Source organism: Lygodium microphyllum, chromosome 7 (genome assembly GCF_053477565.2).
Source record: "Lygodium microphyllum isolate KBCC chromosome 7, Lygodium_microphyllum_v1.1.10, whole genome shotgun sequence".
NCBI classification, from domain to species: domain Eukaryota; kingdom Viridiplantae; phylum Streptophyta; class Polypodiopsida; order Schizaeales; family Lygodiaceae; genus Lygodium; species Lygodium microphyllum.
In genome coordinates, this window is record NC_141141.1 from 127158600 (window position 1) to 127182507 (window position 23908).

The window sequence follows — 23908 nt, forward strand, 5'->3', positions numbered from 1 at the left end:
TTGTACAACTATAAGTTGCTATATCCCTTTAGATGAACTTGTGCAACCATAACCCCATGCATATTATTGTTATAAGATTTTGTCATCTTGTCCTGGACTACACCCACACCATGGAGGGAAATTTGTAGGCCATTTGATTGGCTACATGTTGATGCCTTTAATTTATTGGCTTAGATGTCCTAGGCAACCTGAATCGTAACTTAGGATAGGACACATTAGAACCTAGTGTATTTAGGATCATGGCTTCTTGCGAGTGAGGTATTGTTCATCGTGGTCTATTGAGTGTTTGTACTTTCATTCAATCATTTTGAAATATTGGCTTTCATTGTAATTGAGTATCATTGTACTTCTCTCTCTCTCTCTCTCTCTCTCTCTCTCTCTCTCTCTCTCTCTCAGAATACTACACTCCTGGGTCAACATTATAGCAGTTGAAAGGACGACAACTGCAAGGTATATGCGAGTCCTGTGAGATTATTAAGCCAATATGAAATCCAAGTTGCCTAAATCCAGTAGAGATGTCTGTCACACACAGTCAGTTCCATGGTGCAACACAGTAATAAGTCACTTGTATAGGTGACTGCTCCAGAAAGGCTGAGACTTATTGCATGAAGAGAGAATGAGGGACATCAAAAGTTCTTGCATTTAAAAGCTAAAATAAAGCAGCAGACATCTAGATGTATGAATATAGTTACAAGCAGTGGTAATGTGTATGACTCTATCAAGTCTTCAAAGAGCAGGGTCACATGATCAGGCAGGTATATTTCAGAGATGAATGGACACTGACAAGAAGAGCGCGCATATTATATCACAAGGTTAACAGATGTTTACAACAGATTAACATCGACTGAGTTCCTTAAACATAAAAACATATTTGGACAATGACAAATTTTTTGTATGGTCATTAGACAAATAGGAACAGAATTCATTGTGTATTGTGTTATCATGTGACTCTAGAGAGTTCATGAATGCAGCAACATTCACACAACATACAGTTAACCTAATATTTGCTTTCAAGAAGCTTTGAAGAAAGAATACAAGAGAACCTTAGTCCAGCTGCATCTTATAGACAAGACTATATTAGTACAACAGTTTCTAACCGAAGACTTTTACAAATAGACTCATTCTTTGCACACAAATAAATATCATCCCTCTCCACTCAACTGGTGATTGTTACTGCGGCCTGAAAATACCAACAGAGATTTCTGGCAGCCACAACAAAACTTCAGTTAACACAAGAACTTTGTCATGCATGATGTGGAAAAACAAGATGCCTTAAGGTTGGAACCTTACACATCAAAAAGAGGCCCAAGAAATGTAATCTAGCAACAAAGCGGCATATACATACTGCAAAGGAGCCCTTAGTTTTGTCCTCCAACATGGATGCCACACTCCGTCTTCTCAGAGCCATCTTTGTTTTTCAGGCCCTGCAAAATAATTAGTGCTAAGTGCTAAAAGATATCTTGTAATGAAATTGACTTACTACTGACAAAAAATAGCTTGAAGATGATCTGGTAGTCCTGATCATTCCTCACACACACACACACACACAGAGAAAGCGAGCAAGCGGGGGGGAGAGAGAGAGAGAGAGAGAGAGAGAATTACCTGAAAACGACCAGACCGTTCCCCACCATATTCAAACCATTTATCCTTTGGTACAGGCAATGTACTTTGGATATCTCCTATACTTGGATATCCTTGATCATGAAGCGGATGGTAAGGAATATTATATTTTTCCAGGTAATCCCATACATCCCTGTTCAAATTAAGCCATCTAGCAATAAGAATTCACCAAAAACCATGAAGAGTGCCATTTGAGAAATAGGACTGTACCTGAACTCCCAGTATGCCAATGGCTGAATCTTGGCCCCTGCACCTCCTTCAGCAACCTAGAAGGTGCAGATGGAGCACTCCAATCACTAGATTGATGAGAAATAGCATAACAAATAGCACCAGTTTGACCAGAAACGTGACAAATTTGGAGAAACGTAATCCTATCAATGTCAGATTCCATTCTTTCTTCTGCCCAACTCATATATGCGATGCAAACCAGAATACTCAATTGGTTGTGCAGATGAAAAACAATCATGCTATCGTCCCTATTATTGCCACCTTTCACAACAGTGCTTAGCAAGCACAATGCATGCATGATGCACGTGTGTGTTTTGACAGTTTATGCTCCCTATCAAATCAGTCAAGTTCACTGTTTTGGGAAAAAGTTTTGAGACAACACAAAATTTTCCATGATAAATGCCCCAAAATGCGTGTTCAGAGTCCCAAAACACCAAACAAGACAAATTCCTCCCTCCCTCTCCTACGGGTATGCATGTGCATGTGCATGCATTTGTGAACATTTGCGTGTTTTGACTCTCTATGCTGCCTATCAAATCAATCAAGCTCACTTGATCCTATAAAAAGAGACAGAAGTGCCAAAACACCCCACAACACCTGTTGGAAGGGCCAAAACACCAAACAATCTCTCTCTCTCTCTCTCTCTCTCTCTCTCTCTCTCTCTCTCATCTAGAGGCTACTCAGTGGTAAACCACTTATGTATTCACACACACGCACACGCACGCGCACACGCACGCGCACTCTCTCGCCCCCCCCTGCCCCCCAAAACATGGACGTGCATGTCATTTGGGATGAGATGTTGTAGGCCAAGTGCAGAAAATCTCACATCATTCCCAAGGTGAGAGAGAGAAAAACTCATAGAGAAGCTAAAAGGACAACATATGCGAAATATGCCATATGGAGATAGGAGCACTCTGCATGCGCATACCATGCCAGCTATGAGATACAAGGCTGCTATCACTACTCTTTCCCTAAGGGTTTTGTCCCCTACGTCAAGTTATAGCACTCCACAAAGATTCCTAGAACTCTTACCTTTGAGAGATCCTCTCACATTTGAGATTTAAAGATCCAGCCTTAAGCAGGAATAACAACAATCGGAATGTATGATACAAATCCCTATGGTATGCAGCAACCAATGCGTGGAATGCAAGACTTGACGTATTTGGATATGGCAAGTGGAACACAAAACCCCATGTATGATAGTATAGGCATGATGCTTGGGGCACAAAGTGGCATATATGGTTCTACACCCCCTAGTGTGTATGAATATTGGTCATGGAAATGCTTCATATGGTGGGTGCTAGCTATAATGCAAATATAGCAAATGCACCCTTTTTGCAGCCGCCAGTTTATGATAACTCAACTCCAAAAGGGCCAACAAAGGACTATGATGAGGGTGGTGAAGGGGTAAAGTTTGAGACCTATAGTGTTGTGCAAGATAGATTGAAAGCCTTTGACTTTCGTTTAAAAAATTGATACAGCTTACTCTAGAGATAACTTCACCAAATCCTATTCATAAGACAGCCACATTTTTGAAGGGAAATGCATTGTAATGGTGGTCCACACTTCTAATGCAAGGTAGAGCTCCACTAACATGGATACAATTTAAGCAAATGTTTGCTTCTAATTGATTAACAAGCACCTTTAAAGTGGATATTATAACTGCTTGGAATAAGTTAGATGCCTCACAATGTAAAAACCTGGAGCAATAAAATAGAAGTTTTTGTTAGCCTACCATTTTGTCAATCAATCATCTCCTAGTTGTGAGCTCCATCAAAGTCTAGTACAAACATTGGAGCTCTGACTATTCTAAAGCATTCTATTAGTCTGCATTCCTTTCTCAATGTGTGTCAGGTGTGTTCACACTATGCAATGGGTTTTTCCAGCTGTTTTTGTGGGCAGCCAGCCTAGGACATAAGCAATTTTGCTCAAGCCGGCCACAGCTATGTTACATCAGCATTTTCGTTCACCAGTTTGGCTGGTCAGCCAGATTTACCAAGCTGACTGCATTTATTATTCCTCCAGCAACTAGTTGGCCAGTTTCAGCAATTTATGGCTGTATTTAGCTGCCTTCAGCTTTCAAGCAGATCATCTTTCCTTCTCTTTGCAGGTTGCACACTCCAACATCCATCTCCGTCCCCATCTCTGGTGCTGCCATAATCTTCAGCCTAATCCAGTGCCCTCATGGATGCTTTGGCCTATGTGCAGAGACTGATCAGTCCATTGCATTCAGCATCTATTTCAGATTCAGTGCAGATTTCTCTTTCCTTCCTGCTATCTTTCTCTTCTCCTCTCCATGTTCATGTTTCTCTTCTATTGCACTCTCTCACAGAGAAGACCACCCTGTTGCTGAAAATGCAATTTTTCAGCCTGCTGTTTGCTGCAGAAACCACAAATTTTCTGCATTCTACAAGTGCTTCTAACAAAGCCAAGACATGTACAACTGATCTTTTGCAGGTGTAGCTGATTATTCTCTTTGTTCGAGCTCTTCCACAACAAAATACAACAGATTTAGTGTATTTGCAGGTCTAGAGACATGGAATATCACAAGTTCAATGGTTTTGATAACTCAGATGAGGAGTCTATTCACACCCCCTCTAATATGCATTGTGAACATCGCGAAGATTGGAGGTCAAAGCCTTGTTCCGAATGGGAAACCATTGCCTGACAAGTCTCAAAGATCAAAGCAGCCTTTCCCTCCCCCCTCTCTTCATGTCCCCCATAGGGCCCATCCTTCTAGCCCTAGGATGCCTATGATGGCACCTTCAACAAACATGCCCATTCTCCCTACTCTACCCAAGGAAGACCAGTTGGATGGATCTAATTACTCCCTTTGGTCTTATAAAGCAGAGTGTATTCTTGACACATTTGAGCTTTGGGCCTTTGTGACTACCTCTATTCCTCATCCTGTAGAGGATCTCATTCAACTATGGATCATGCAGCCATTTGGAATAGGCTCAACTCTTGAGCATGGTCCTTTCTCTTTATAAGCCTATAGGATTCTATCCTTGTTCATGTGCACAAGTTAAGGACAGCAACAAAAAAGCTTTCTTCTCTCTACCATCAAAAAACTTTTGCTCATCGTATCACCTTAGAGAAGAAGCTTCACATGCTCTCGGTTGATGACTCTCCTTCTATGAAGGATCACATCAATAAAATGGAGGATATGAGGATGAGCTTGCCTTCCTTGGACGAACGATATCTTCAAAGAATATGGCAATGGTTCTTCTTACACAAATTCCATCTCCTAAGTATATGCTTTTACACTAGCCTTCTTACCTCGAGAGTACGTGACACTGTTCTTTGGAAGGAGCTAGTCATGCTTGTCTTGGAGCATGACAAGCATCCCAAAAAGATAGAAGCCAGTGGATTTGGCTCTACCAAAGCATTTACTGCAAATACAAAAGGGGTACACAAGAAGGGGAGCAAGAAGGCAAACAACAAGGATAAGAAACAAGATGACAAGAAGGACAAAGCCCAAGTGCCCACACTATGGGAAGGTCACTCATCCAAAGAGGTGTTGGTAGAAATACCCCTATTTGAAGCCAAAGGAAGGTTTGAAAGACTCAAAGGCTACTCCTATGGAGTCTGTCTTTCTACATTTATTTGAGGTTAAGTATATAACCCTTGCGTCCTCCATTGAGGAGAAGCCATGGCTCACTAACAATGGGGCCTCTTCACATATGGCCTACTAACAGGATTGGATTCAAGATCTCTATTCTAGAGGGGGTTCCATTACCAATGGTGACAACTCTTCCATACTGATTTGTGAAGTGGGGACTATTTCCCTTTTGCCAAATAGCCAAGATTCATTGGCCACAGTTCATTATGTACCAGATTTAGATTTTAGCATTCTATCCATGCTTTTAACACAACTAGGTACACACGCAATCTTTACCTAGATGCTGTCATTGTTGAGGATTCTTCTATGGGTTCTATTATTTGAACAGTTACACAAGAGGACGTGCTTTACAAACTCGCTACCCTTGCTGTGAGAACTTCCCAAGAGCTTGGGTTATGGGCACCTATATTTCAACTCCATCCAACAGGCTTCTTGAAAGAAGTGGAGGGACTAATAAATTTTCCTCCCATTCACACTTTATACCCCAACTGCCTATAGGGCAAGCAACATAGACAACCTCATCCACAAGTTGCTTCTCCAAGGGCTACTACTACACTTGAGTTGATGCACACCGACTTGTGTGGACCTATGGGTACAGTCTCCATTGGGAAGGCCAAATAGTTTATGCTTATTATTGATAACTTTAGCACGTACAGATGGCCTTATTTTTTGGAGTACAAGAGTAAGACATACTCCCACTTTTGTGATTGGAAGGTATTTGCAAAAATGTAAACTTTTTTCAAAGTTTGTGGTATAAGAGTAGACCACAAAGAAGAGTTTTGCTCCAACGTTTTTAACAAGTTTTGCAAAGAGCATGGAATTCAAATAGATTACCCTCATCAAAACACACCATCTAAGAATGGTGTGGTGGAGTGCACCAACACACTATCTAGGAATGGTGTGGTAGAGTGCACCAACAGCACCATGCTTGAGATGGCTCGTTCGATATTGGAGGATCAAGGTCTTCCTCATTCCCTTTGGGGTGAGGCAATTTCTATGGCAATGCATATCTACAACAAGTCTGCGACTTCGGCCTTGAAGGACATGACTCCATATGAGGCTTTCTTTGGTAAGAAGCCTTCCGTGTCTCATCTTGCATCTTTGTGTGTAATACCTATGTCCATGTGGACAACAAAAAACAAGGCAAGCTCAATCCGAAGTCAAAGAAGCTTATCTTCCTCAGTTATAGCACAAGTGATGACATGAAGGGCTACAAGCTCTATGGCCCAAAGAAACCAAAGATTGAGGTAAGTAGGGATGTATCTAATGAGGCTCTAAGCCTCGAATGATTTGATTAATGGTGTGCTTCTACCACAAGTGGTTCTTTGTCATCAACTGACCCTAACCATCAACACCTCTTTCTTCCAAGTTACCGATCAACATTCCCCCCCCCCCCCTCCTCCCCCTTTCAGCTCCCCTTCCACCCTTTACAACTCCTTTTATTCCTTCTTCATCAAGTATTCCTACTCCTTCCTATTTCCCTCAAGTGTCTTCTAGGGGTGTTGAGGCGTCAAAGGAGTTCTTTTCTTCAAATAAGGGTGATGTACCTTTATCCAATGAGAGACAGTCCCTATTCCAAATAAGTGCATTACAAGGACCAAAGGCACCTTGGTCTCTATCACAATAGGATGAGTCTATTGTTATTCCTCAATGATACAAACAGCTTATCCAGGATACAAATGTTTCTCACTTTCTTGCTACACCAAGATGCCCACATAGATCAGCCAGGATACAAGCGTGGCAAGGTAGTTCACTCTATGTGAGCTATGTTTTAATGTCTCACATTTTACAGGATCATGAGCCTACTACTATTAATGAGGCTCTTGCATAGAATGTATGGTGTCATACTATGCAAGAGGAGCTTAATTCCATCTAGCATAATCAAACTTCGGATTTGGTTCCATGTCCACAAAAGTAAAAGGTAATAGTGTGAAGTAGGTCTATAAGACTAAATATTTGGTTAATGGCACCTTGGACAAGCACAAAGCTAGGCTTGTTGGCAAGGGATTTGCGCAGAGGGCAAGTTTGGACTATTTCGAGACATTTGCACCTACATTCCATACATCTACTATACATGTTGTTTTGGCTCTTGCTGCTCATCACTAGTGTTGGTTTATCAAATGGATGTAAATCCTGCCTTCTTGAATGACATCCTTGAGGAGGAGATTTATGTTGATCAACCTCCTAGTTTTCAAATGTAAGGGAAGAAAGATCATGTCTATAGCCAAAGGCCCTCTATGGCCTAAAGCAAGCTCCTAGGGCTTGGTAACAATAGAAGTGGCTGGACAGCACGGTGGTCACAATGGACTAAGCACCAAGGGCTAGTGACTTTGATGACACGATGGTGCATTCAAAGAATGAGGAGAAGCATACAAAGCACTTGGTCATAGTGTTTAATGAGTTGCACGAGTATGGGTTAGTAATCTATGACAAGAAGAGTGAGTTCTTTCTACATGAAATCCACTTTTTGGGGCATATTGTATTCGTTGATAGGGTATGCATGGACCCCACAAGATTGAAGCAATACAATACAATAGTGGCCATACCTGTGAAATGTATATAAAGGTCTTATAAAATGTATGTTTGGCACTTTGCTGAAATTTCTTCTTCATTGTATGCTTTGCAAAAGAAGGGTATTCCATTTAGATGGATAGCAGTAGAAATTTTAGTGGATGGGTAACTTCGGATCCAATGCTTATATTGCCAAATCTTAAGAAGTCTTTTGTAGTGTAGTGTGATGCATGTGGTAACAACATTGGGGCTGTTTTAATGCAAGAAGATCGTGTGATCTGTGGAAATCGTGTTCTCTAACAAATCATCAAACATTGCATTACTTTTTAACCCAAGTGAAGTTATCTAAGAAGCGTATGAGGTGGGCAAACTTCCTCTCAATGTTTCACTTTCAAACTCTGCATATTGTTGGCAAAAAGAATGTAGTAGCTAATTCACTATCAAAAAAGCCTCAAATTTCAATAGTTACTATGGTCTATCACATTGAATTGGATTCCACAAAATATCAATATGCTGCTGATTCGGACTTTGCCAATGTTAATGATCAACTTTGAGATGGTCAAACCATCAAAGGCACTAGCACTTTATGCTTCGAGAGGGCTTTCTCATGATGCATGGACCATTATGTGTCACAAAGTAGTTGAGACCAAAAGTGATCATAGAAAGTCATGCTCCTCCTTATGTAGAGCATAGAGACATTGATACTACAATGAAGGTAATCGAGCCCTTTTGCTATTCGTCAACTTTGAGACATGATATAGATCAATTTGTATACACATGCATCATGTGTCAAAAGGTCAAGTCTGGTAGGCAAAATATGCTAGGCTTATTGCACCCCTTGCCTATACCTGAGACCTTTGCAAAGCACTGCTATGGACTTTATCTTTGATCTTCCAAGGACGCATACATGGAATGATGGGATATGGACTATCGTTTCACAAGTTCAATAAGCAAATCCATTTCTCTTTTCTTTACATAAAGAAATGTGGCTAATTATATTACTCAGACCTTTTACGATAAAGTACATGTGCTCAATAATCTGGCTGGAGCTGTGAAAGGTCACAAAATAATCATATATACAAGCATTTTAAGGTCGTCTAGGTGGTATGAGAAAGAGAAGCCAAGTAGTACTTGCCTTTGATAGAGTTTGCATATAATAATATGGTGCATAGTTTCACTGGTAAGGCTCCATTTGAGGTTGTGGAGGGTGGTAAGAAAGTTTCCCCTATTTTGCACACAAAGGACGCAATTTTTAAGGCTGATAGGTACGTGGAAAGCATGGATATTGCCTATTAAGAGGTCAAGTAAGCACTTCAAAGGTCATAGGAAAACCAAAAGAGAACAACTGCTTACCATAGACGTGCTTTGTAATTTGCAAAAGGCGATAATGGGTTGTTGAGTTTCGAAAATGCAAGGTTGAAAAAGATGAAAGGCAAAGAGCATTTGTATCCAAAGCTGAATATGCGATATTATAAGTCCTTCTAGGTGATGGAAAAGATTAGTGTTGTGGCATTTAGGCTAAAATTGCCTCCACATTGGCAGATACATACTGCTTTTTATGTGAGCTTGTGACAACCTTTTCATGATAATGTGCCTGAGAATATGTCTACTGAGATTCAACCAAAAGTTAAGGAGCTGAATGAGAATTTGGTACCCGAGTAATTTTTGTAACTTAAAGAAAGAAAGATAAGAGGAAAGTTTCCAGGAGGTACTTGGTGAAGTTTCAAAATTACTCACCGATGGATACCAAATGGACGGAAAAGGGTGACTTGGCAAACTACTCTTAGTTGTTGTAGCTTTACCTAGAGGCTTTTGAGCTAGAGTCACCTTTAGATTAGGCTCTTTCACGTTCAACTAAGCAAAAGGTCCAAAGTACTATTAGATACTCAAAAGGGAGATAGCACTTCCACTCCTCTAATGATGGATAACTCATGTATATAGTGGATCTCGAATGTATTCAGTATGCATCCAAGGTACACTATTTGTTAGCAGTGTGTTTGCAATGAGTCTCTATTCAAAATACTAGTCATTGTAGTTGGTATGCCAATGGATATAGTTTTTACCATGGCTCTAAAATTATCTATTTGTATCAAGATTATCAATTGCTAGTTTTGAGTGGATGATTATCAATTATCGATGGTATTCAGCTGGTATTTATGGATAGCAGAGTCTTATTGGATGCCATCGATAATGCAGTCATGGTTTATGCTTAGTTTCTCCTTTACTATGGTTGTTTGATCAAAATACTTTTGGTTTAGAGTTAATGGATGCATCCCACATGGTTCAAACAACAATTATGATTTATTTTTGGTCAGTTATGATACTTGCCTTTTTCGCATTGCAATGCAATCAAGGACGATTACAAGGATTTCAAAGGGGAGGTCTATCATGAGGATGTGCATTTTTAATGCTAAGCTTTGGAACTACTAAACACATGTCCCACAAGGGTTAGCATATTAATTTTGAATGGGCACTAGCTAGTCTTGAGCAGAGTCAAATGGACAATAAAATTAATATTCAAAAGAAATTTTTGAAAAATAATTAATTAATGCTGAAAATTGCAATTAGAAGGCTGCCAAGTGGCAAAACAAGCTGCAACTTATCAAAATTACTCATGCAAAATGGCTGAGGATTGTTTGGGGCTGGTTCAGATTGATTCAAGCCAGTTAGTGCATTGTAGAGCTGAGAGAGAGAGAGAGAGAGAGAGAGAGAGAGAGAGAGTGTGTGTGTGTGTGTGTGTGTTGCTACATCAAGTGCCAACAATATGTGTGCATTCCCAAACAGACAAAGGGGCTTCTTCAGCATGCGATTGCTCCTAGGAGGTGATCAGCATTATGCGACTTCAGTTTGAGGCAAGTGACTACCATCTAGGGCTCATAGATCAGCAGGCGACAGCATTTTTGCTGTCCCAGATTCAGGCAAAAGCCAATACATGCACTTTAGGCAACAAAATTGGGAAATTTCTTTCCTTGTAGATTTTATTTTCCCCCTACAGCTTTCTCTCTCATCTGCCATCAGTGCCTCAACAATTCTCAGCCATTTCCAGCTTGGGGTGAAGAACAATTGAAAACACTGCTACTAAAACCCTAATTTACAAAACAGAGATTAGGGTTTTCACAACCACCTCGAGATCTGTATCCAATTACTAAAGGCCCAAGTACTAGGTGTAGTAGTTGAAGGCATTTTTTGCAGCTGATCCAAGGAGCAGCCCTTCCTCAAATTATTGTGGCCCACATGCAAAAGATTGAAGATCCAAATGGAGCCAAATTGTTGTAATATCAAGGGGCAACTTCTGTCCAAGTGATGATCATTTATGGCAGCCATTGTATTGAAGATTAAATATGATCATCCCATATCTCAATGTACTTCAACCTTATTGCAATACAAGATTTAAAAATACCACAAGGGGTGCCAATTATTGGGGGCCAATCGGGTGTTGATTGTCCAAGATTAAGTGGTAAAGTGTGCATTTCCAGATTTGTGTATTTAATGCTTTCTATAATTTGAGTTAAATCAAGTTATCACCACCCTTGCCAAGAAGGAAGGCTGGTTGCACCTACGACCAATCCAAGAGCTGTCACCATCCACCAGAGGCTTCTACCCATCATTTAGAGGTTATCACTTGCTATCTACTACTGCCACCTTGCCTATTGTCTACTACTCCTACCTTGCCTAGCAAGTGTTGCTGCCTACCCAATCAGCTACCAGCCTACCACCATCAACAAGAGCTGTTGACCTGCATTTTGCTGCTGCCCATGCTTGATCCAATGTTACTACAAGGTAGTCATCATTGTATGGTCTATTGGCTGCATTTTCAGCCTACACAGCTGTATTTTGGGGTCCATCTCAAGTACAACACACTCTTGAAGTTATTCTCGGCATCTCTACTACCACTCTCAGCTCATGCAACCAGCCTTTCATTTTACAAAAGGGTAGTGGAACTTGGGTAACACTAATTCACAACAACCAATAAATGCATTAAATAAATGATAAGTTGAAAATTTTCACATCTTACCACTTTGGACGAGGATGCCCTCAAAAACCTGAGATGAGCTAACACCCCACTAGCACCAAAACATTGGCCCCCCTTTCGGTATTTTTCTTTTCACATCAATTCCGAAACCTTGTTGTGCAACTCAGATTTGATTACACTCTCAAGTCGCCACTTCCTCTATTGACCAAGCCAATTCTCCTATAACATTTGGAATATCTTGTTCTCTATAACCAGCAATCACAAAATCCAATTTGCCAAATTCCACCATCGCAAAAGCCTAAATTGAATTCTCTTTTGTTCTTCTTGTTGACCTCTCTAAACTCTCATCCATTTCGCTGTCCATTGGCCAATTTTACATCAACAACCTTCCTCAACCACTGAGGCCTGCATGCACACATCCCAACACAACCATGCAAACCTTAACCTTGCTGGGGTTTCAAGCTGAGATCAGCAAATCACCAATCTAACCAATATAAGGGAGAAAAAAAATTCTGATTTTCAGCCCTAAAATAGTGACCGGCATCAAGTTCCAGCCTAAAATAGTGACCGGCATCATTAATCCTCAATTTGCCCCTTCTATCTAAATGCTCCGAAATGCAAATTGAGTCCTCAACAATTGCATGCAGGTCACCCTTGCTGTAGATGACCAAATCTCTTCAAATCTGCTATAAATCTTCAATCTAACAATAACAATCTTTCGTGCATGATTCTGATTTGCTAGCATGCATTCCAAGTCAGCCATACAAACCCTAATTACTGCTGTAGCCTGTAATTAGGTCTGAAACACCAAATTAAGGTTGAGAAATTCAACTTTGCTGAGGGAGAGATTCATGGCAGGTTAGAGAGAATTCTCCATCTTTCTCACAAGAGAGAAGCTTGCACAGCAGTCACTCTTTGTTTCCAGCCCCTAAGAGTGATGTAGATCAGGTCACTTGCAAAAGTTGAGAGTTTTTCTGCTGTCTAATCCTCCAAAAATCTAGTTCAACAGCTATCAATTGCTCCAGAATGTGCATCAGCTGCTAAATCGATCTGCACAACCTTATCCAACCTTGCATGGCCCAGAAAACTGTAAAGTGCGCAACGGAAGAGAAACATGCACACATAGAGAAGCAGAGAGAGAAAGAGAGGAAGCAGAGAATGAAGGAAGAATACTACACTAACTAAAGAAGAATGTTGTACAATGGAGATAGACTGATCAGTCCCTGCATGCAGCCCAAAGCATCAGTGAGGGTGCCAAATTAGGCCGATGACAATTCCAGCTCATACCCTCTGCCTTTGTCCTTCATAAACATGAAAGTTCAAGGTTCTGTACTCACTCTGCATAGTGTGTTTACTACATTGAGCATTGTATCTATTCTTTCATTATTCTTTTATCTTTTGTGTTCACTGTCTTTGATTTACCCTAATCCTATTAAGTTCTTTTATCAATCTATGCGTTGTTGTAAGATTGTGCTTGTATTTTGTGCTCAAGTATTTCTTGATTGTGTTCATTGTCTTTGAGTTACCCTGACACTATTGAATTCTTTTATCAATCTATGCTTTGTTGTACAATTGTGTTTGTATTTCGTGTTTGATATCAAAGCTAGGTACTATCTTGAAGAAACCTAGGCCCTTGATTGAGAAATCTTATTAGATAACTTCGAAGACTTCTACACCACTACAATTTCTGAAGCATCCTATGTTGAGAATTGAGCAAGAATGGACCTTATAGCTTGGCCAGCAAGGTTCTAACATTGAAAGAGACACATCAGACTATTATTGTGTCTACTACAAACCCTATGTAATAAGATCCCAAAAACAAATATTGTTGTCAAGGGAAAACCGCAGGTCCTTGACCACTAACTCACTATTTGCAAATCCCGTTTTGTTTTGGAGCCGTCAGGCCTCTCTCCCTTACTATCTGTAAGGTCTAGCAGCATGCGGGTCCCTGTTAGGGGCTGCTTCTTGCCATGGGTCTGTCAATGCGCAGGTCCCTGTTAGGGGCTATTTCCTGCTCACAGATCTGTGTTTTGTGTTGCACACCGAACGCATGTTGCATTGGACGTAGCCTGCTCTGATACCACTGTCACGTGCGCATCATGCACACTCTCCAAGGGCGCCATAGCCATGCCTTGGAGGAGAAGGTAGCTCGGCTCTCCACCCAATCGTACAAGAAGTTATATGAGCCCTAAGTGCCCTCGTTGGGTTTTATACTAAAACCCTGGCCCATGTCCACAATCACCCGTCCGGCTGCCCTTTGATCCATTGATCCCGGACTCGTACTTTGAGCATGCAAACACCTTTGATCCAATACTTGGGTCCCTCTTGACCCTTGAACCCCGTCTATGCCTTAGCGCCTAGGCCGCGCCCCGCTCCTGGCATAACAATTTAAGCAACCTTTGGTTTACAGAACCTTGTCCGGGATGCGGAACCGTGTCCACATGACCATTGTCCTGACAAGCCTGATGCATGTAGGAGGGAACATGAATGCATAAAGGAGGGCCACGCACCTATGGGAGAGAGAAAGGCCTTGATAGGCATAGCATAGAATTGAAAAAAAGCTATCACTTTGTTGTGGGTGTTTGTGAGTCTAGAGAAGATAGAAAGAGTTGTGTGCCAATAGAGGGGCAATCTATGTTGTGCTTGGAGGTCATGTTTGTTATTTCCTAAGATGTTTGCCATTGATGCTTCAACCCAGACTAAGAATCCGGTTGTTTCTAGTGGTTAAATTGTCCAATCCAAGGTTCAAGTAGCTTTGGTACATCTCCATGAGCAAGAAATAATTACTCAGCTTCAACAATACAAATTCAATGAAATGGGGGTATCAGTGCTCAGAATCACGAGTCTATGATTCCAAAGCTAAGCAAAAAGTGAAAATGCCCCCATTTCATTGAATCTTGCTGATCACAACTAACAAAAAGAGGCTTGAGATAAAGAATCTAAGCAGAGAGAAAGAAGCAGAATCACTTTTGGGGTTGTAAGACACGTTGTCATGAGGACATGTAATTTTGAAACCCCACTTACATGTGGATTAATTTTTAATCACATGGACCATAGTTAAGTAAATGTAGCATATGTGAGATGTAACTCGAGTTAGAGTAAATTTACTAGCCTGGGACCCAAGAAAATCACAGAATGTCAAAGGCAAAAGTTACTATAAGTTACACCACACAGATACTTGGTGGTAACTAGTGCCAGTTGTTGGCCTAAGTCATTCATTTGGCCATAAGTGTCAATTGGTGACATTAGAAAAGTGGCATTTAATAATACTTGACGCCAATCTAAGAGTCAAAGATGACGCAAAGACACTCAGGAATGGAAGTTGCCTAGCCAATTTAATTATTGGCCAGTTAGATTATTTTTCAAGACACCAAAAGAATTATTAGATTAATTTTCAATATTTAAAGACTGAAATTTTATATTTAATTATTGATAATGCTGAAAAAACCATTTGGGAAGATTGGCACTGGTCAAAAATACAAGTGCAAGACTGAAAAACGTCTTTAGAGGTTGGAGAGAGACGTTTTAATGTGTTCAGCTTGCAAGAGAGAGGGAGGAGATGCTGCTGGTCTGATTTGCAACCATTGGAGGACCTTCTAAGGCAGCCAAGGGCAAGAGAAGACCAATCAATAGCAGGTGACAGCATCTTCAGACTGTTGAGATAGGGCAACAGCAGTAAATGACTGATTTTCTTCAGTTCTTTGCATCTACAAGATGTTGAGACAGCACAGCCGCAGTAAATGATAGATTTTCTTCAATTCTTCGCAAAGAAAGTCTACATTTTCTCTCTCCTCAACATTCTCTCCCATCTCCCAACCTTTCTATAGCCTTGCTCTGAAGATTACAGCATTGAGATCACCAGAGGCTAAAAAATTTCAGCTTTCTCTGCTGTAAACCCTAATCTGATCATTTTGGGCAGCAAGGGGAGTTGGAATACCGAAAGGGATTAGGAGAATCCCATTGTACATCAACTTCTTCTTCAATTAAGTTAAATAAATACCGAAAGCGGCGCCAATTTTGGGGCCAACAATGTGTCCAATGCCGAAGATTATATGGTAAAGTATGCATTTCAGTTTTGTGAATTTGTTAATTGCTGTAAATAGTGCTTAATCAGGTTATTTACCACCCTATCCGAGAAGGAAGGCTGGTTACATGGTTCCATTTCTGGGATACCACTCAATCTCTTGATTTGGAGGGCCCGAGACACCTAATTGCAAGTCAAATATTTATGCTAGTGCTAATTTTTACTCTCAACTAAGAAATTACAGCAATATGTCTTCATACAATGAGATGGACTCAAATAGTGATGATGCCTCTCAGTATGAACATTCACATGGAAATAAAAGAAATGCAATACTTGACCTTGGGCAAGGGTTAGACCATGGACAGCAAACTAAAAATGTTGCTGCTAGGCAAAATGCACGGCCTTCAGGGCATAAGAAGGCTGATGACCAGCAAAGTGAAGAGGAATTTGATGAACAGTTCGAGAATCGGATGACGACAGCAGCAAATCTCTTTGCTGAACTGGCAAAGGATCTTACCCAATTTTTGAATGCTCCAAAGAAGGACAACAAAGACAATAAAAAGAAAACATCTTTTACACCTTCGAGACAGCATGATGCACCGAGGATAATGCCAAACCCTTCATTTGAAGCTCCCAAAGATGCTAATGAAATAAAACAATTGGTACCTATGGGGCAAGGAATGCAAATATAAGGTCATCACGGAAGTGTCAATCCAATGGATTTTGGGCATGCATACTATGATGAGGCAGCCATGATATTTTGATGGAAGCACGATTTTTCATGCTGTGGTTGGATAAGAACCGCATGCGAAAATATATGGCACAAATCCCTATAGTATGCAGCAACCAATGCATGGTGTGCAAGGCCCAATGTATTCGGATATGGCTAGAAATATGCAAAACCCTATATATAGCAGCATTGGCTTGATGCCTAGGGCACAAAATAGCATGTTTGGTACTGCATATACATCCCTAAATGCTTATGGGGCTCAAGGAATGAATGCTGGTCATGCAAATACTCCATTTGGCGTTGGCCTTGATATAAATTCAGAAAATGCACCCTTTTTGCAACAGCCAGTATATGACAACTTGACAACCAAAGGGGTAGCAAAAGACTATGATAAGGGTGGAAAAGAAGTGTGAAGTTTGAGTCTTTTAGTGGTATACAAGATTGGTTGAAAGCTTTGACTTTCATTCAACAAATTGATGCAACCTATTCAGGGGGAAACTTCACCGAGTCCTCCAAGATTTGAAAGGCAACCACTTTCTTGAAAGGAAATGTGCATGAGATCCGTAGCTTCTTGGGCTTATGTTCTTACTATAGAAAGTATATACGCAGGTTTGCTAAAATTGCATCTCCATTGCATGCCTTGCAAAAGAAGGATGTGCCATTTAGATGGACAGCTGTGGAAATTTCAGCATTTGAAAAGTTAAAGGAAAAGATAACTTCAAATCTTGTGCTTGTGTTGCCCGATCTAAGGAAGTCATTCATAGTTCAATGTGATGCATGTGGTAATAGCATTAGGGCTATTCTTATGCAAGACGGCCGAGTTGTGGCTTATGAGAGCCGAATTCTCCATGGTGCAAAAAAGGATTTGTAAGCCTATGAGAAAGAGCTCTTTGCTGTAATCAATGCACTGTCTATGTGGAAACAGTATTCGTTGGGGGCTAATTTTACAGTGCAGACAGATCATCAAACTTTGAGGTACTTTCTGACGCACACAAAGTTGTCAGAGAAGCATATGAGAGAGGTAAATTTTCTCTCTATGTTTCATTTTCAGATTGTACGTATTGATGGTAAAAGGAATGTTGTGACTGATGCACTGTCACGTAAGCCACAAATTTCAACCGTCGACATGGTTTATCACACTGAGTTGGATGCCATGAAAGAGCAATATGTTGTTGATTCGGACTTTGCTAATATTTATGATCAGCTTTGCAATGGCCAAAGGCATGAACACTTAAAGCGAAGAGATGGATTTCTGATGATGCATGGACGACTGTGTGTCACAAAGCACTTAAGGCCTAGAGTTATTATTAAAAGTCATGCTTCTCCATATGCAGGACGCAAAGGTATTGATGCCACGGTCAAGGCAGTGGAGCATTTCTTTTATTGGCTAGCTTTGAGGCATGATGTAAAACAGTTTTTTAAGATATGCATCATATGCCAAAAGGTAAAGCATGATAGGCAAAAGATGTCGGATTTGTTGCAGCCCTTACCTATTCCAAATAAGCCTTGGCAGAGCATTGCAATGGACTTTATATTTAAGCTTCCTAAGACACCTACAAGGAATTATGGGATATGAACTATCATTTGCAGGTTTAGCAAACAAGACCATTTTATTCCGGTGAGTAAGAAAATAAAGATTGATCATATGGCACGATTGTTTTTGTAACACATCTTTAAGTATCATGGTATACCAGAGTCGATCATTAGTGATCGAGACTCTCGAATGACCAGTTTATTTTGAAAAGGGTTGTTTGAGAATATGGGTACCACGCTGAAATTCTCATCATTCTTCCATCCATAGACAAATGGTCAGTCTGAATAAGCAAATTCCACAGTATTAGATCTTTTGAGGTGATATGTTTTAGACCACAAGACACAATGGGAGCAGTATTTGCCCTTAGTTGAGTTTGCTTACAACAACACATTGCATAGTTCTATGGGCAAAGCTCCGTCTGAAGTAGTTGAGTGTGGTAAGAAGGTACCACCTATTCTACAAACTAAGGATAAGATCTTTGAGATTGATCGTTATGTGAAAAACTTGGATATAGCCTATGCAAAGATAAAATATATACTTTAATGATCGTAAGAAAAGCAAAAGAGGGCAACTGGTCGCCATAGACGTGCTTTGCAATTTGCAGAGGGTGATTATGTATTGTTGTATTTTGAAAAGGCAAGACTAAAAAAGATAAAAGGAAGAGAAAAATTGCATCCGAAGTTGAGTATGAGATGTGTTTGAGAAAATCAATGATGTGGCATATCGGCTAAAATTACCTCCACATTGGCGAATACACAGTGCCTTTCATGTCAGTTTGTTGAGGCCTTTTCATGGTGATGTGCCAAAGGATACATTTGCTGAAATTCAGCTTTAGGTTGAGGAGCTAGATGAGATTTTGGTACCCAAGCAAATTTTGGCACATAAGAAAAGAAAGGTCAAAGGTAAAGTTTCCAAGAGATACTTGGTGAAATTTCAAAATTATTCATCAATGGATGCCGAATGGATAAAAGAATGACTCGGCAGACCATCCTCAAATATTGTAGCTTTATCTAGATACCTTTCAGTTAGAGCCGACTTTAGTTTAGACTCTATCAGATCTAGCAGAACAAGGGTCCAAAGTATTGCCTGATGCTCAAGGGAGAGGTAGCACTTCCACTCCTCCAGTTATGGACAGCTCTCGTATGCAATGGATCTCAGATGTATTCAACATGCATCCAAGGTACTGCACCGACAGTATGTTTGCCATGAGGGCCCTACTTAGTATATTAGTCACTATGAGATGTATACAGAAGAGTATGAGTTTCACCCGAGCACTCGAACTATACTTTTGCATCAGCTTATGATCAATTTGGCATGAATTTTGCCTCAATTTTGAGACAAAAATTCCAATCAATTTTAGCTCAGTTTTTAATCAGCTTGAGAATCGTTTATGGTCAGTTTTGGGATCAGTTTTTGCATTGATTGTTGGTTAGTTTTTGTAACAAGTTTGTGATCAGTTTGAGGTCACATTTGCAGCAGTTTGTGATTAGTTCTCAGATCAACAAGTAATCAGATTATGCTCAGTTTTCAATGGTTTAAATTTGGTTCCATGGACAACACTATATATTATGTTGCCATTGATGATTTAGCCATGGTTTATGCTTGGATATGCTATGCTATGGTTTAGTTTTGCCACATGAGTTGAGCTCATGAGAAATAAACATATCACATTATATTCTAGCAATGTTTTTTTAGATTCTTTTTTAGTCTTATGTTATGTTACGATTGGATAGTAATTTTCAGCATGTCTTGGACATATGGAATGGTTGAGCAATAATACGCAATGTTGTGTTAACTACGATGCCTTATGGAAATTCCAGTCCACTATTTTCATTTTGATGCATCCAGCAGTGCAATCGAGGACAATTGCAAGGATTTTAAGGGGGAGGGTTATCATGAGGACATGTATTTTTGAAATCTCACTTAACATGTGGATTAATTTTTAATCACATGGTTAAGTGAATGTTGTACATGTGAGGTGTAACTGGGGTTAGAGCAAATTTACGAGCCCAGGACCCGAGAAAATCACGGAATGTCAAAGGCAAAAGTTGTTATGAGTTATGCCGCACAGCTACTTGGTAGTATCTGGTGCCAGTTGTTAGCCTAGGTCATTCGTTTGGCCATAAGTATTAGTTACTGACTTGTCAAAAATTGCCATGCAAAACTGAAAAACATCTTTAGAGGCTGGAGAGAGGCATTTTAGTATATTCAGCCTACAAGAGAGAGGAAGAAGATACTGCTGGTCTGATTTCCAACCATTGGAGGATCTTCTGAGGTAGCCAGAGGCAAGAGAAGACCAATCAACAACAGGTGACAGCATCTACATGCTGTTGAGACAAGGCAGCTGTAGTAAATAACAGATTTTCTTCAATTCTGCACAAAGAAAGTCTGAATTTTCTCTCTCCTCAGCATTCTCTCTCATCTTCTAGTCTTTCTACAGCCTTGCTCTAAAGATTATAGCATTGTGATCACCAAAGACTAATAAATTTCAGCTTTCTCTACTATAAACCCTAATCTGCAGCAAAAATTAAGGTTTAGCAACAACCTTAGGAAGCATGCCAGAAATTGAAAGCTCCAAGACTTGGATCCAATAGGGGTAAAGCAGTTTTTAACCTATTCCAGTGGAGGGACCAGCAAATCATTGAATTAGGGGCATTTTTCATCTCCATCAAAGCAAGTAAATGCTAATTAATCGTCCGAATAAGGGGCAAATCAGATTGAAGACTTGCTGATCATTTTGGACAACAAGGGGAGTTGGAATACCAAAAGGAATTAGGAGAATCCCATTGTACATAAACTTCTTCTTCAATTAAGTTAAATAAATACCGAAAGGGGCGCCAGTTTTGGGGCCAACAAGGTGTCCAATGTCCAAGATTATATGGTAAAGTGTGCATTTCAGTTTTGTGAATTTGTTAATTGCTGTAAATAGTGCTTAATCAGGTTATTTACTACCCTATCTGAGAAGGAAGGTTGGTTTCACACATCCTTCAACTTGAAAACAATGCTCACTCCATGTAGACCCTTAGGTTCAACCACATCACAATTACACATAAATGCTCATAACCACAGCTGGAATAAGGTACTCAAGTAAAACATGGTCAATAGCGGAAGGCACTTTTGCAATTATTCTCCTTCAACTGCCTATACACAAAATGTCATCAAGCAACACATTAACCAAATGCCCCATAGGTAGTTGATGCATTCATAAGGCTAAATGTTAGAACCCGAAGCTCAACCAATGCAAATGACATCCAAAATACCAACTTGCACAAACATCTGCCAGTGCCACCCTTTCTAAGAGTATTCATATTTCAGGCCCAACTTGCTGAAGAAAACAGCTATTGCCGATTGAGCAATTCATCAATCTTAAGAAGAGAAAACTTCTCTCTCATGGTACGCTTAGTTCTCACTAAAAAAAGGCTCTAACAACATATTCCAAAAATCTCAATTGTTGCAAGGTTCTCATCTCTGGGTACACTAGTTTGGGGGTAAAGGCGCCTATGTCTAGCCGGTTTTATATTACTACACTGACAGTACCTGCACATCTATTTGAGACTTATTTCGAATGTTACAAACTATACGTATGACAAGCACTGCAAACCTCAAGGTGTGCCCTTTCTGCACCATGATCTCGTCGCCGTCCATTAATCATCGCATCAACCTAATTGAAAATACAAAGCTTATATTAAGCTTGGCATTAGAAAGACAAGAGAACAAAAGATGTGTGCATATGTAGAAAAGTTACACACCATTACTGTATAAGCACCCATATGCGGTTAGATTCAAAACACTGCTGTCTATCACTTCTCCAAAAGCAAAGGCAGACTAGCCGTTAAAAAGAGCACAAATGCCCCTATGTTGAGCTTTCAGAGGCCTGGCTCTCACCTTCAATGTCTCCAAAGATCTGTTGAATGGCTCCACTTTGCAAATCCTGTCATACTCATCAATATCCTGTTTATGAAAACAACACACTGGTCCATCTAAGAATGTGAAGAAGCAGCTTAAACCATGCTTTGAAAAAGAGGCCTTGATATCAGTTCTTACTCTTATAAACAGATCTGTCCCATACTTATCTTGGTACTCCTTTTTGCTCTTTACATCTGCAGCATGAAAGACATGGGCTTTGAACCCATATCTTTTCTGCATGACATCATCCACACTCAATTATCACTGTATCATTCACAATCTTAATAAACAAATCACCAAAGATTCCAAGAAAAGTAATACTGTAAATCCGCAAACCTCCAAGTCTTCAAGAAAGGTGTAGGTTTCTGGAAAGAGATGGAAAGTGTCAATGAATATGACTTTTACTTGGCCATTGGTTAGGGCTTCAAGTCTGTTCAGTAAATCTAGTATTACCTAACCAACAAACAAATTTAGTAGTCAACATTGAATATAATCAAACATAGGGAAGTAGAAAGGGGTTGCTTCCACATTGACACTTGGAGTGAACCAGAAACTAAATCATTGCAATCATGATTAAGAAAGCAGAACAAAGTGCAGGAAAAAGACACATTCCAGTGTGCACATAACACTTGTGCCTGGTTATCTATTCTCATGCAGGCGTACAAAAGTTTAGGAAACAAACAGAAAAACACACACACACACACACGATTTATTAAAGTATGCAAAAGGATATGCATACAAGGAAGTGTAGGAGCAAGCATGCATAAATAATCAGGTTTACAGGTGTATGTGTGCTATAATTGCACCTGACCACATCACCAGTTACAAGACAACATGCAACACTAGACAAGACCTTACCACATCACCAGCTATAAGAGCACATGGGAATGCTGGGTTTTGGTATGTCTCTATGGTCTTCTTGAGCACAAACAATGCTTGTTCCTCCAAATGCCCAAGGCGATCTGTGCGGGTCTTTGCTACCCATTCAGTTACATCGACGACAGCAGTGGAGGCAGCAATCTGCTTGGAAGAGAATAGACTTTTGGACTTGAGGTAGCCTTCCTCTGCCCATTTCTTCCCACTCGTCACATATTTAAATGGGATTATGCTAAAACCCAGCAGTCCATTTGCTCTGCATAGCAAACGCCAATCAATGATTTAGCAAGAGAGAAATGAGTTCTCGACAATGCTGAGCCAGCACACCATAAAGGCGGGAAATGAGACAAAAAGGCATCAACTGAAGAAATTGCGGGTTCTTAAATAGGATTAAGCTAAAATCCTCCCTCCATTTGCTCTGCGCAGCAAAACCCCAATCAAGGATTAGCAAGAGAATGATGACTTCTTGACAATGCTAAGTTAGCACATCATAAAGACGGGAAAGGATACAGAAAAGCTTCAACTCAAGAAATTGCAGGTTCTTATTAATGGTAGAAGGTTCATTTGAAAAGGTTATTATCGATGCAAGACAGAAGACCTCCGCCTCCAAAATTGCAGCTTGGGCGGTTGGCTTCGTATTCACGTTCTCTCTGCATACTTAGAAATTATTGACAAGAAGGAGGCAGTGCAGAGAGAGAGCTGTAGGATCACCTGAATGATGGACAGGGGTGATGATTCTGCTGCAAATTCAACCACGGCAGACGAGACACAGCCATAATAGAGCCCTTGCAGTTTTTGGGTTGCTGATGTCTCTCCTAAGGCTCGGGAACCTCTATCGTGAATTCTTAATCTCTGAAAATCCAGGTCTTGTCCACGTCACCAGA

General features: G+C 40.3%; 1 protein-coding gene across 2 annotated transcripts; it reads right to left on the minus strand.

Moving 5' to 3' along the window:
- Window positions 1–912: 912 nt before the first annotated feature.
- LOC148033930 (putative phosphoadenosine phosphosulfate reductase) lies at window positions 913–23908 on the minus strand. Of its 2 annotated transcripts, none has more exons than XR_015691394.1 (10): window positions 23736–23907; window positions 23007–23280; window positions 22485–22601; window positions 22287–22382; window positions 22128–22193; window positions 21844–21903; window positions 1831–1886; window positions 1603–1753; window positions 1291–1424; window positions 913–1202 (listed from the first exon to the last, which is right to left on the minus strand). XR_015691394.1 is itself a non-coding variant. In XM_087681915.1 (10 exons), exons 1-9 carry the CDS (start codon window positions 23798–23800, stop codon window positions 1359–1361), a joined length of 951 nt encoding a protein of 316 aa, XP_087538041.1. In that variant the 5' UTR covers window positions 23801–23908; the 3' UTR covers window positions 913–1202; window positions 1346–1358. The 2 variants fall into 2 exon arrangements, 1 of the variants encoding a protein (XP_087538041.1); XM_087681915.1 differs by having other exon boundaries at window positions 1346–1424; window positions 23736–23908.

What these genes read in the sequence shown, in the direction of transcription:
- LOC148033930 (XM_087681915.1), bottom strand. Translation starts at nt 23,800, where the DNA reads ATGGCTGTGTCTCGTCTGCCGTGGTTGAATTTGCAGCAGAATCATCAC. An exon ending in CTCTTATAGCTGGTGATGTG is followed by an intron (nt 22,602 to 23,006) that starts GTAAGGTCTTGT and finishes TTTGTTGGTTAG; the next exon opens with GTAATACTAGATTTACTGAA. An exon ending in AACGGTCTGGTCGTTTTCAG is followed by an intron (nt 1,425 to 1,602) that starts GTAATTCTCTCT and finishes ATTATTTTGCAG; the next exon opens with GGCCTGAAAAACAAAGATGG.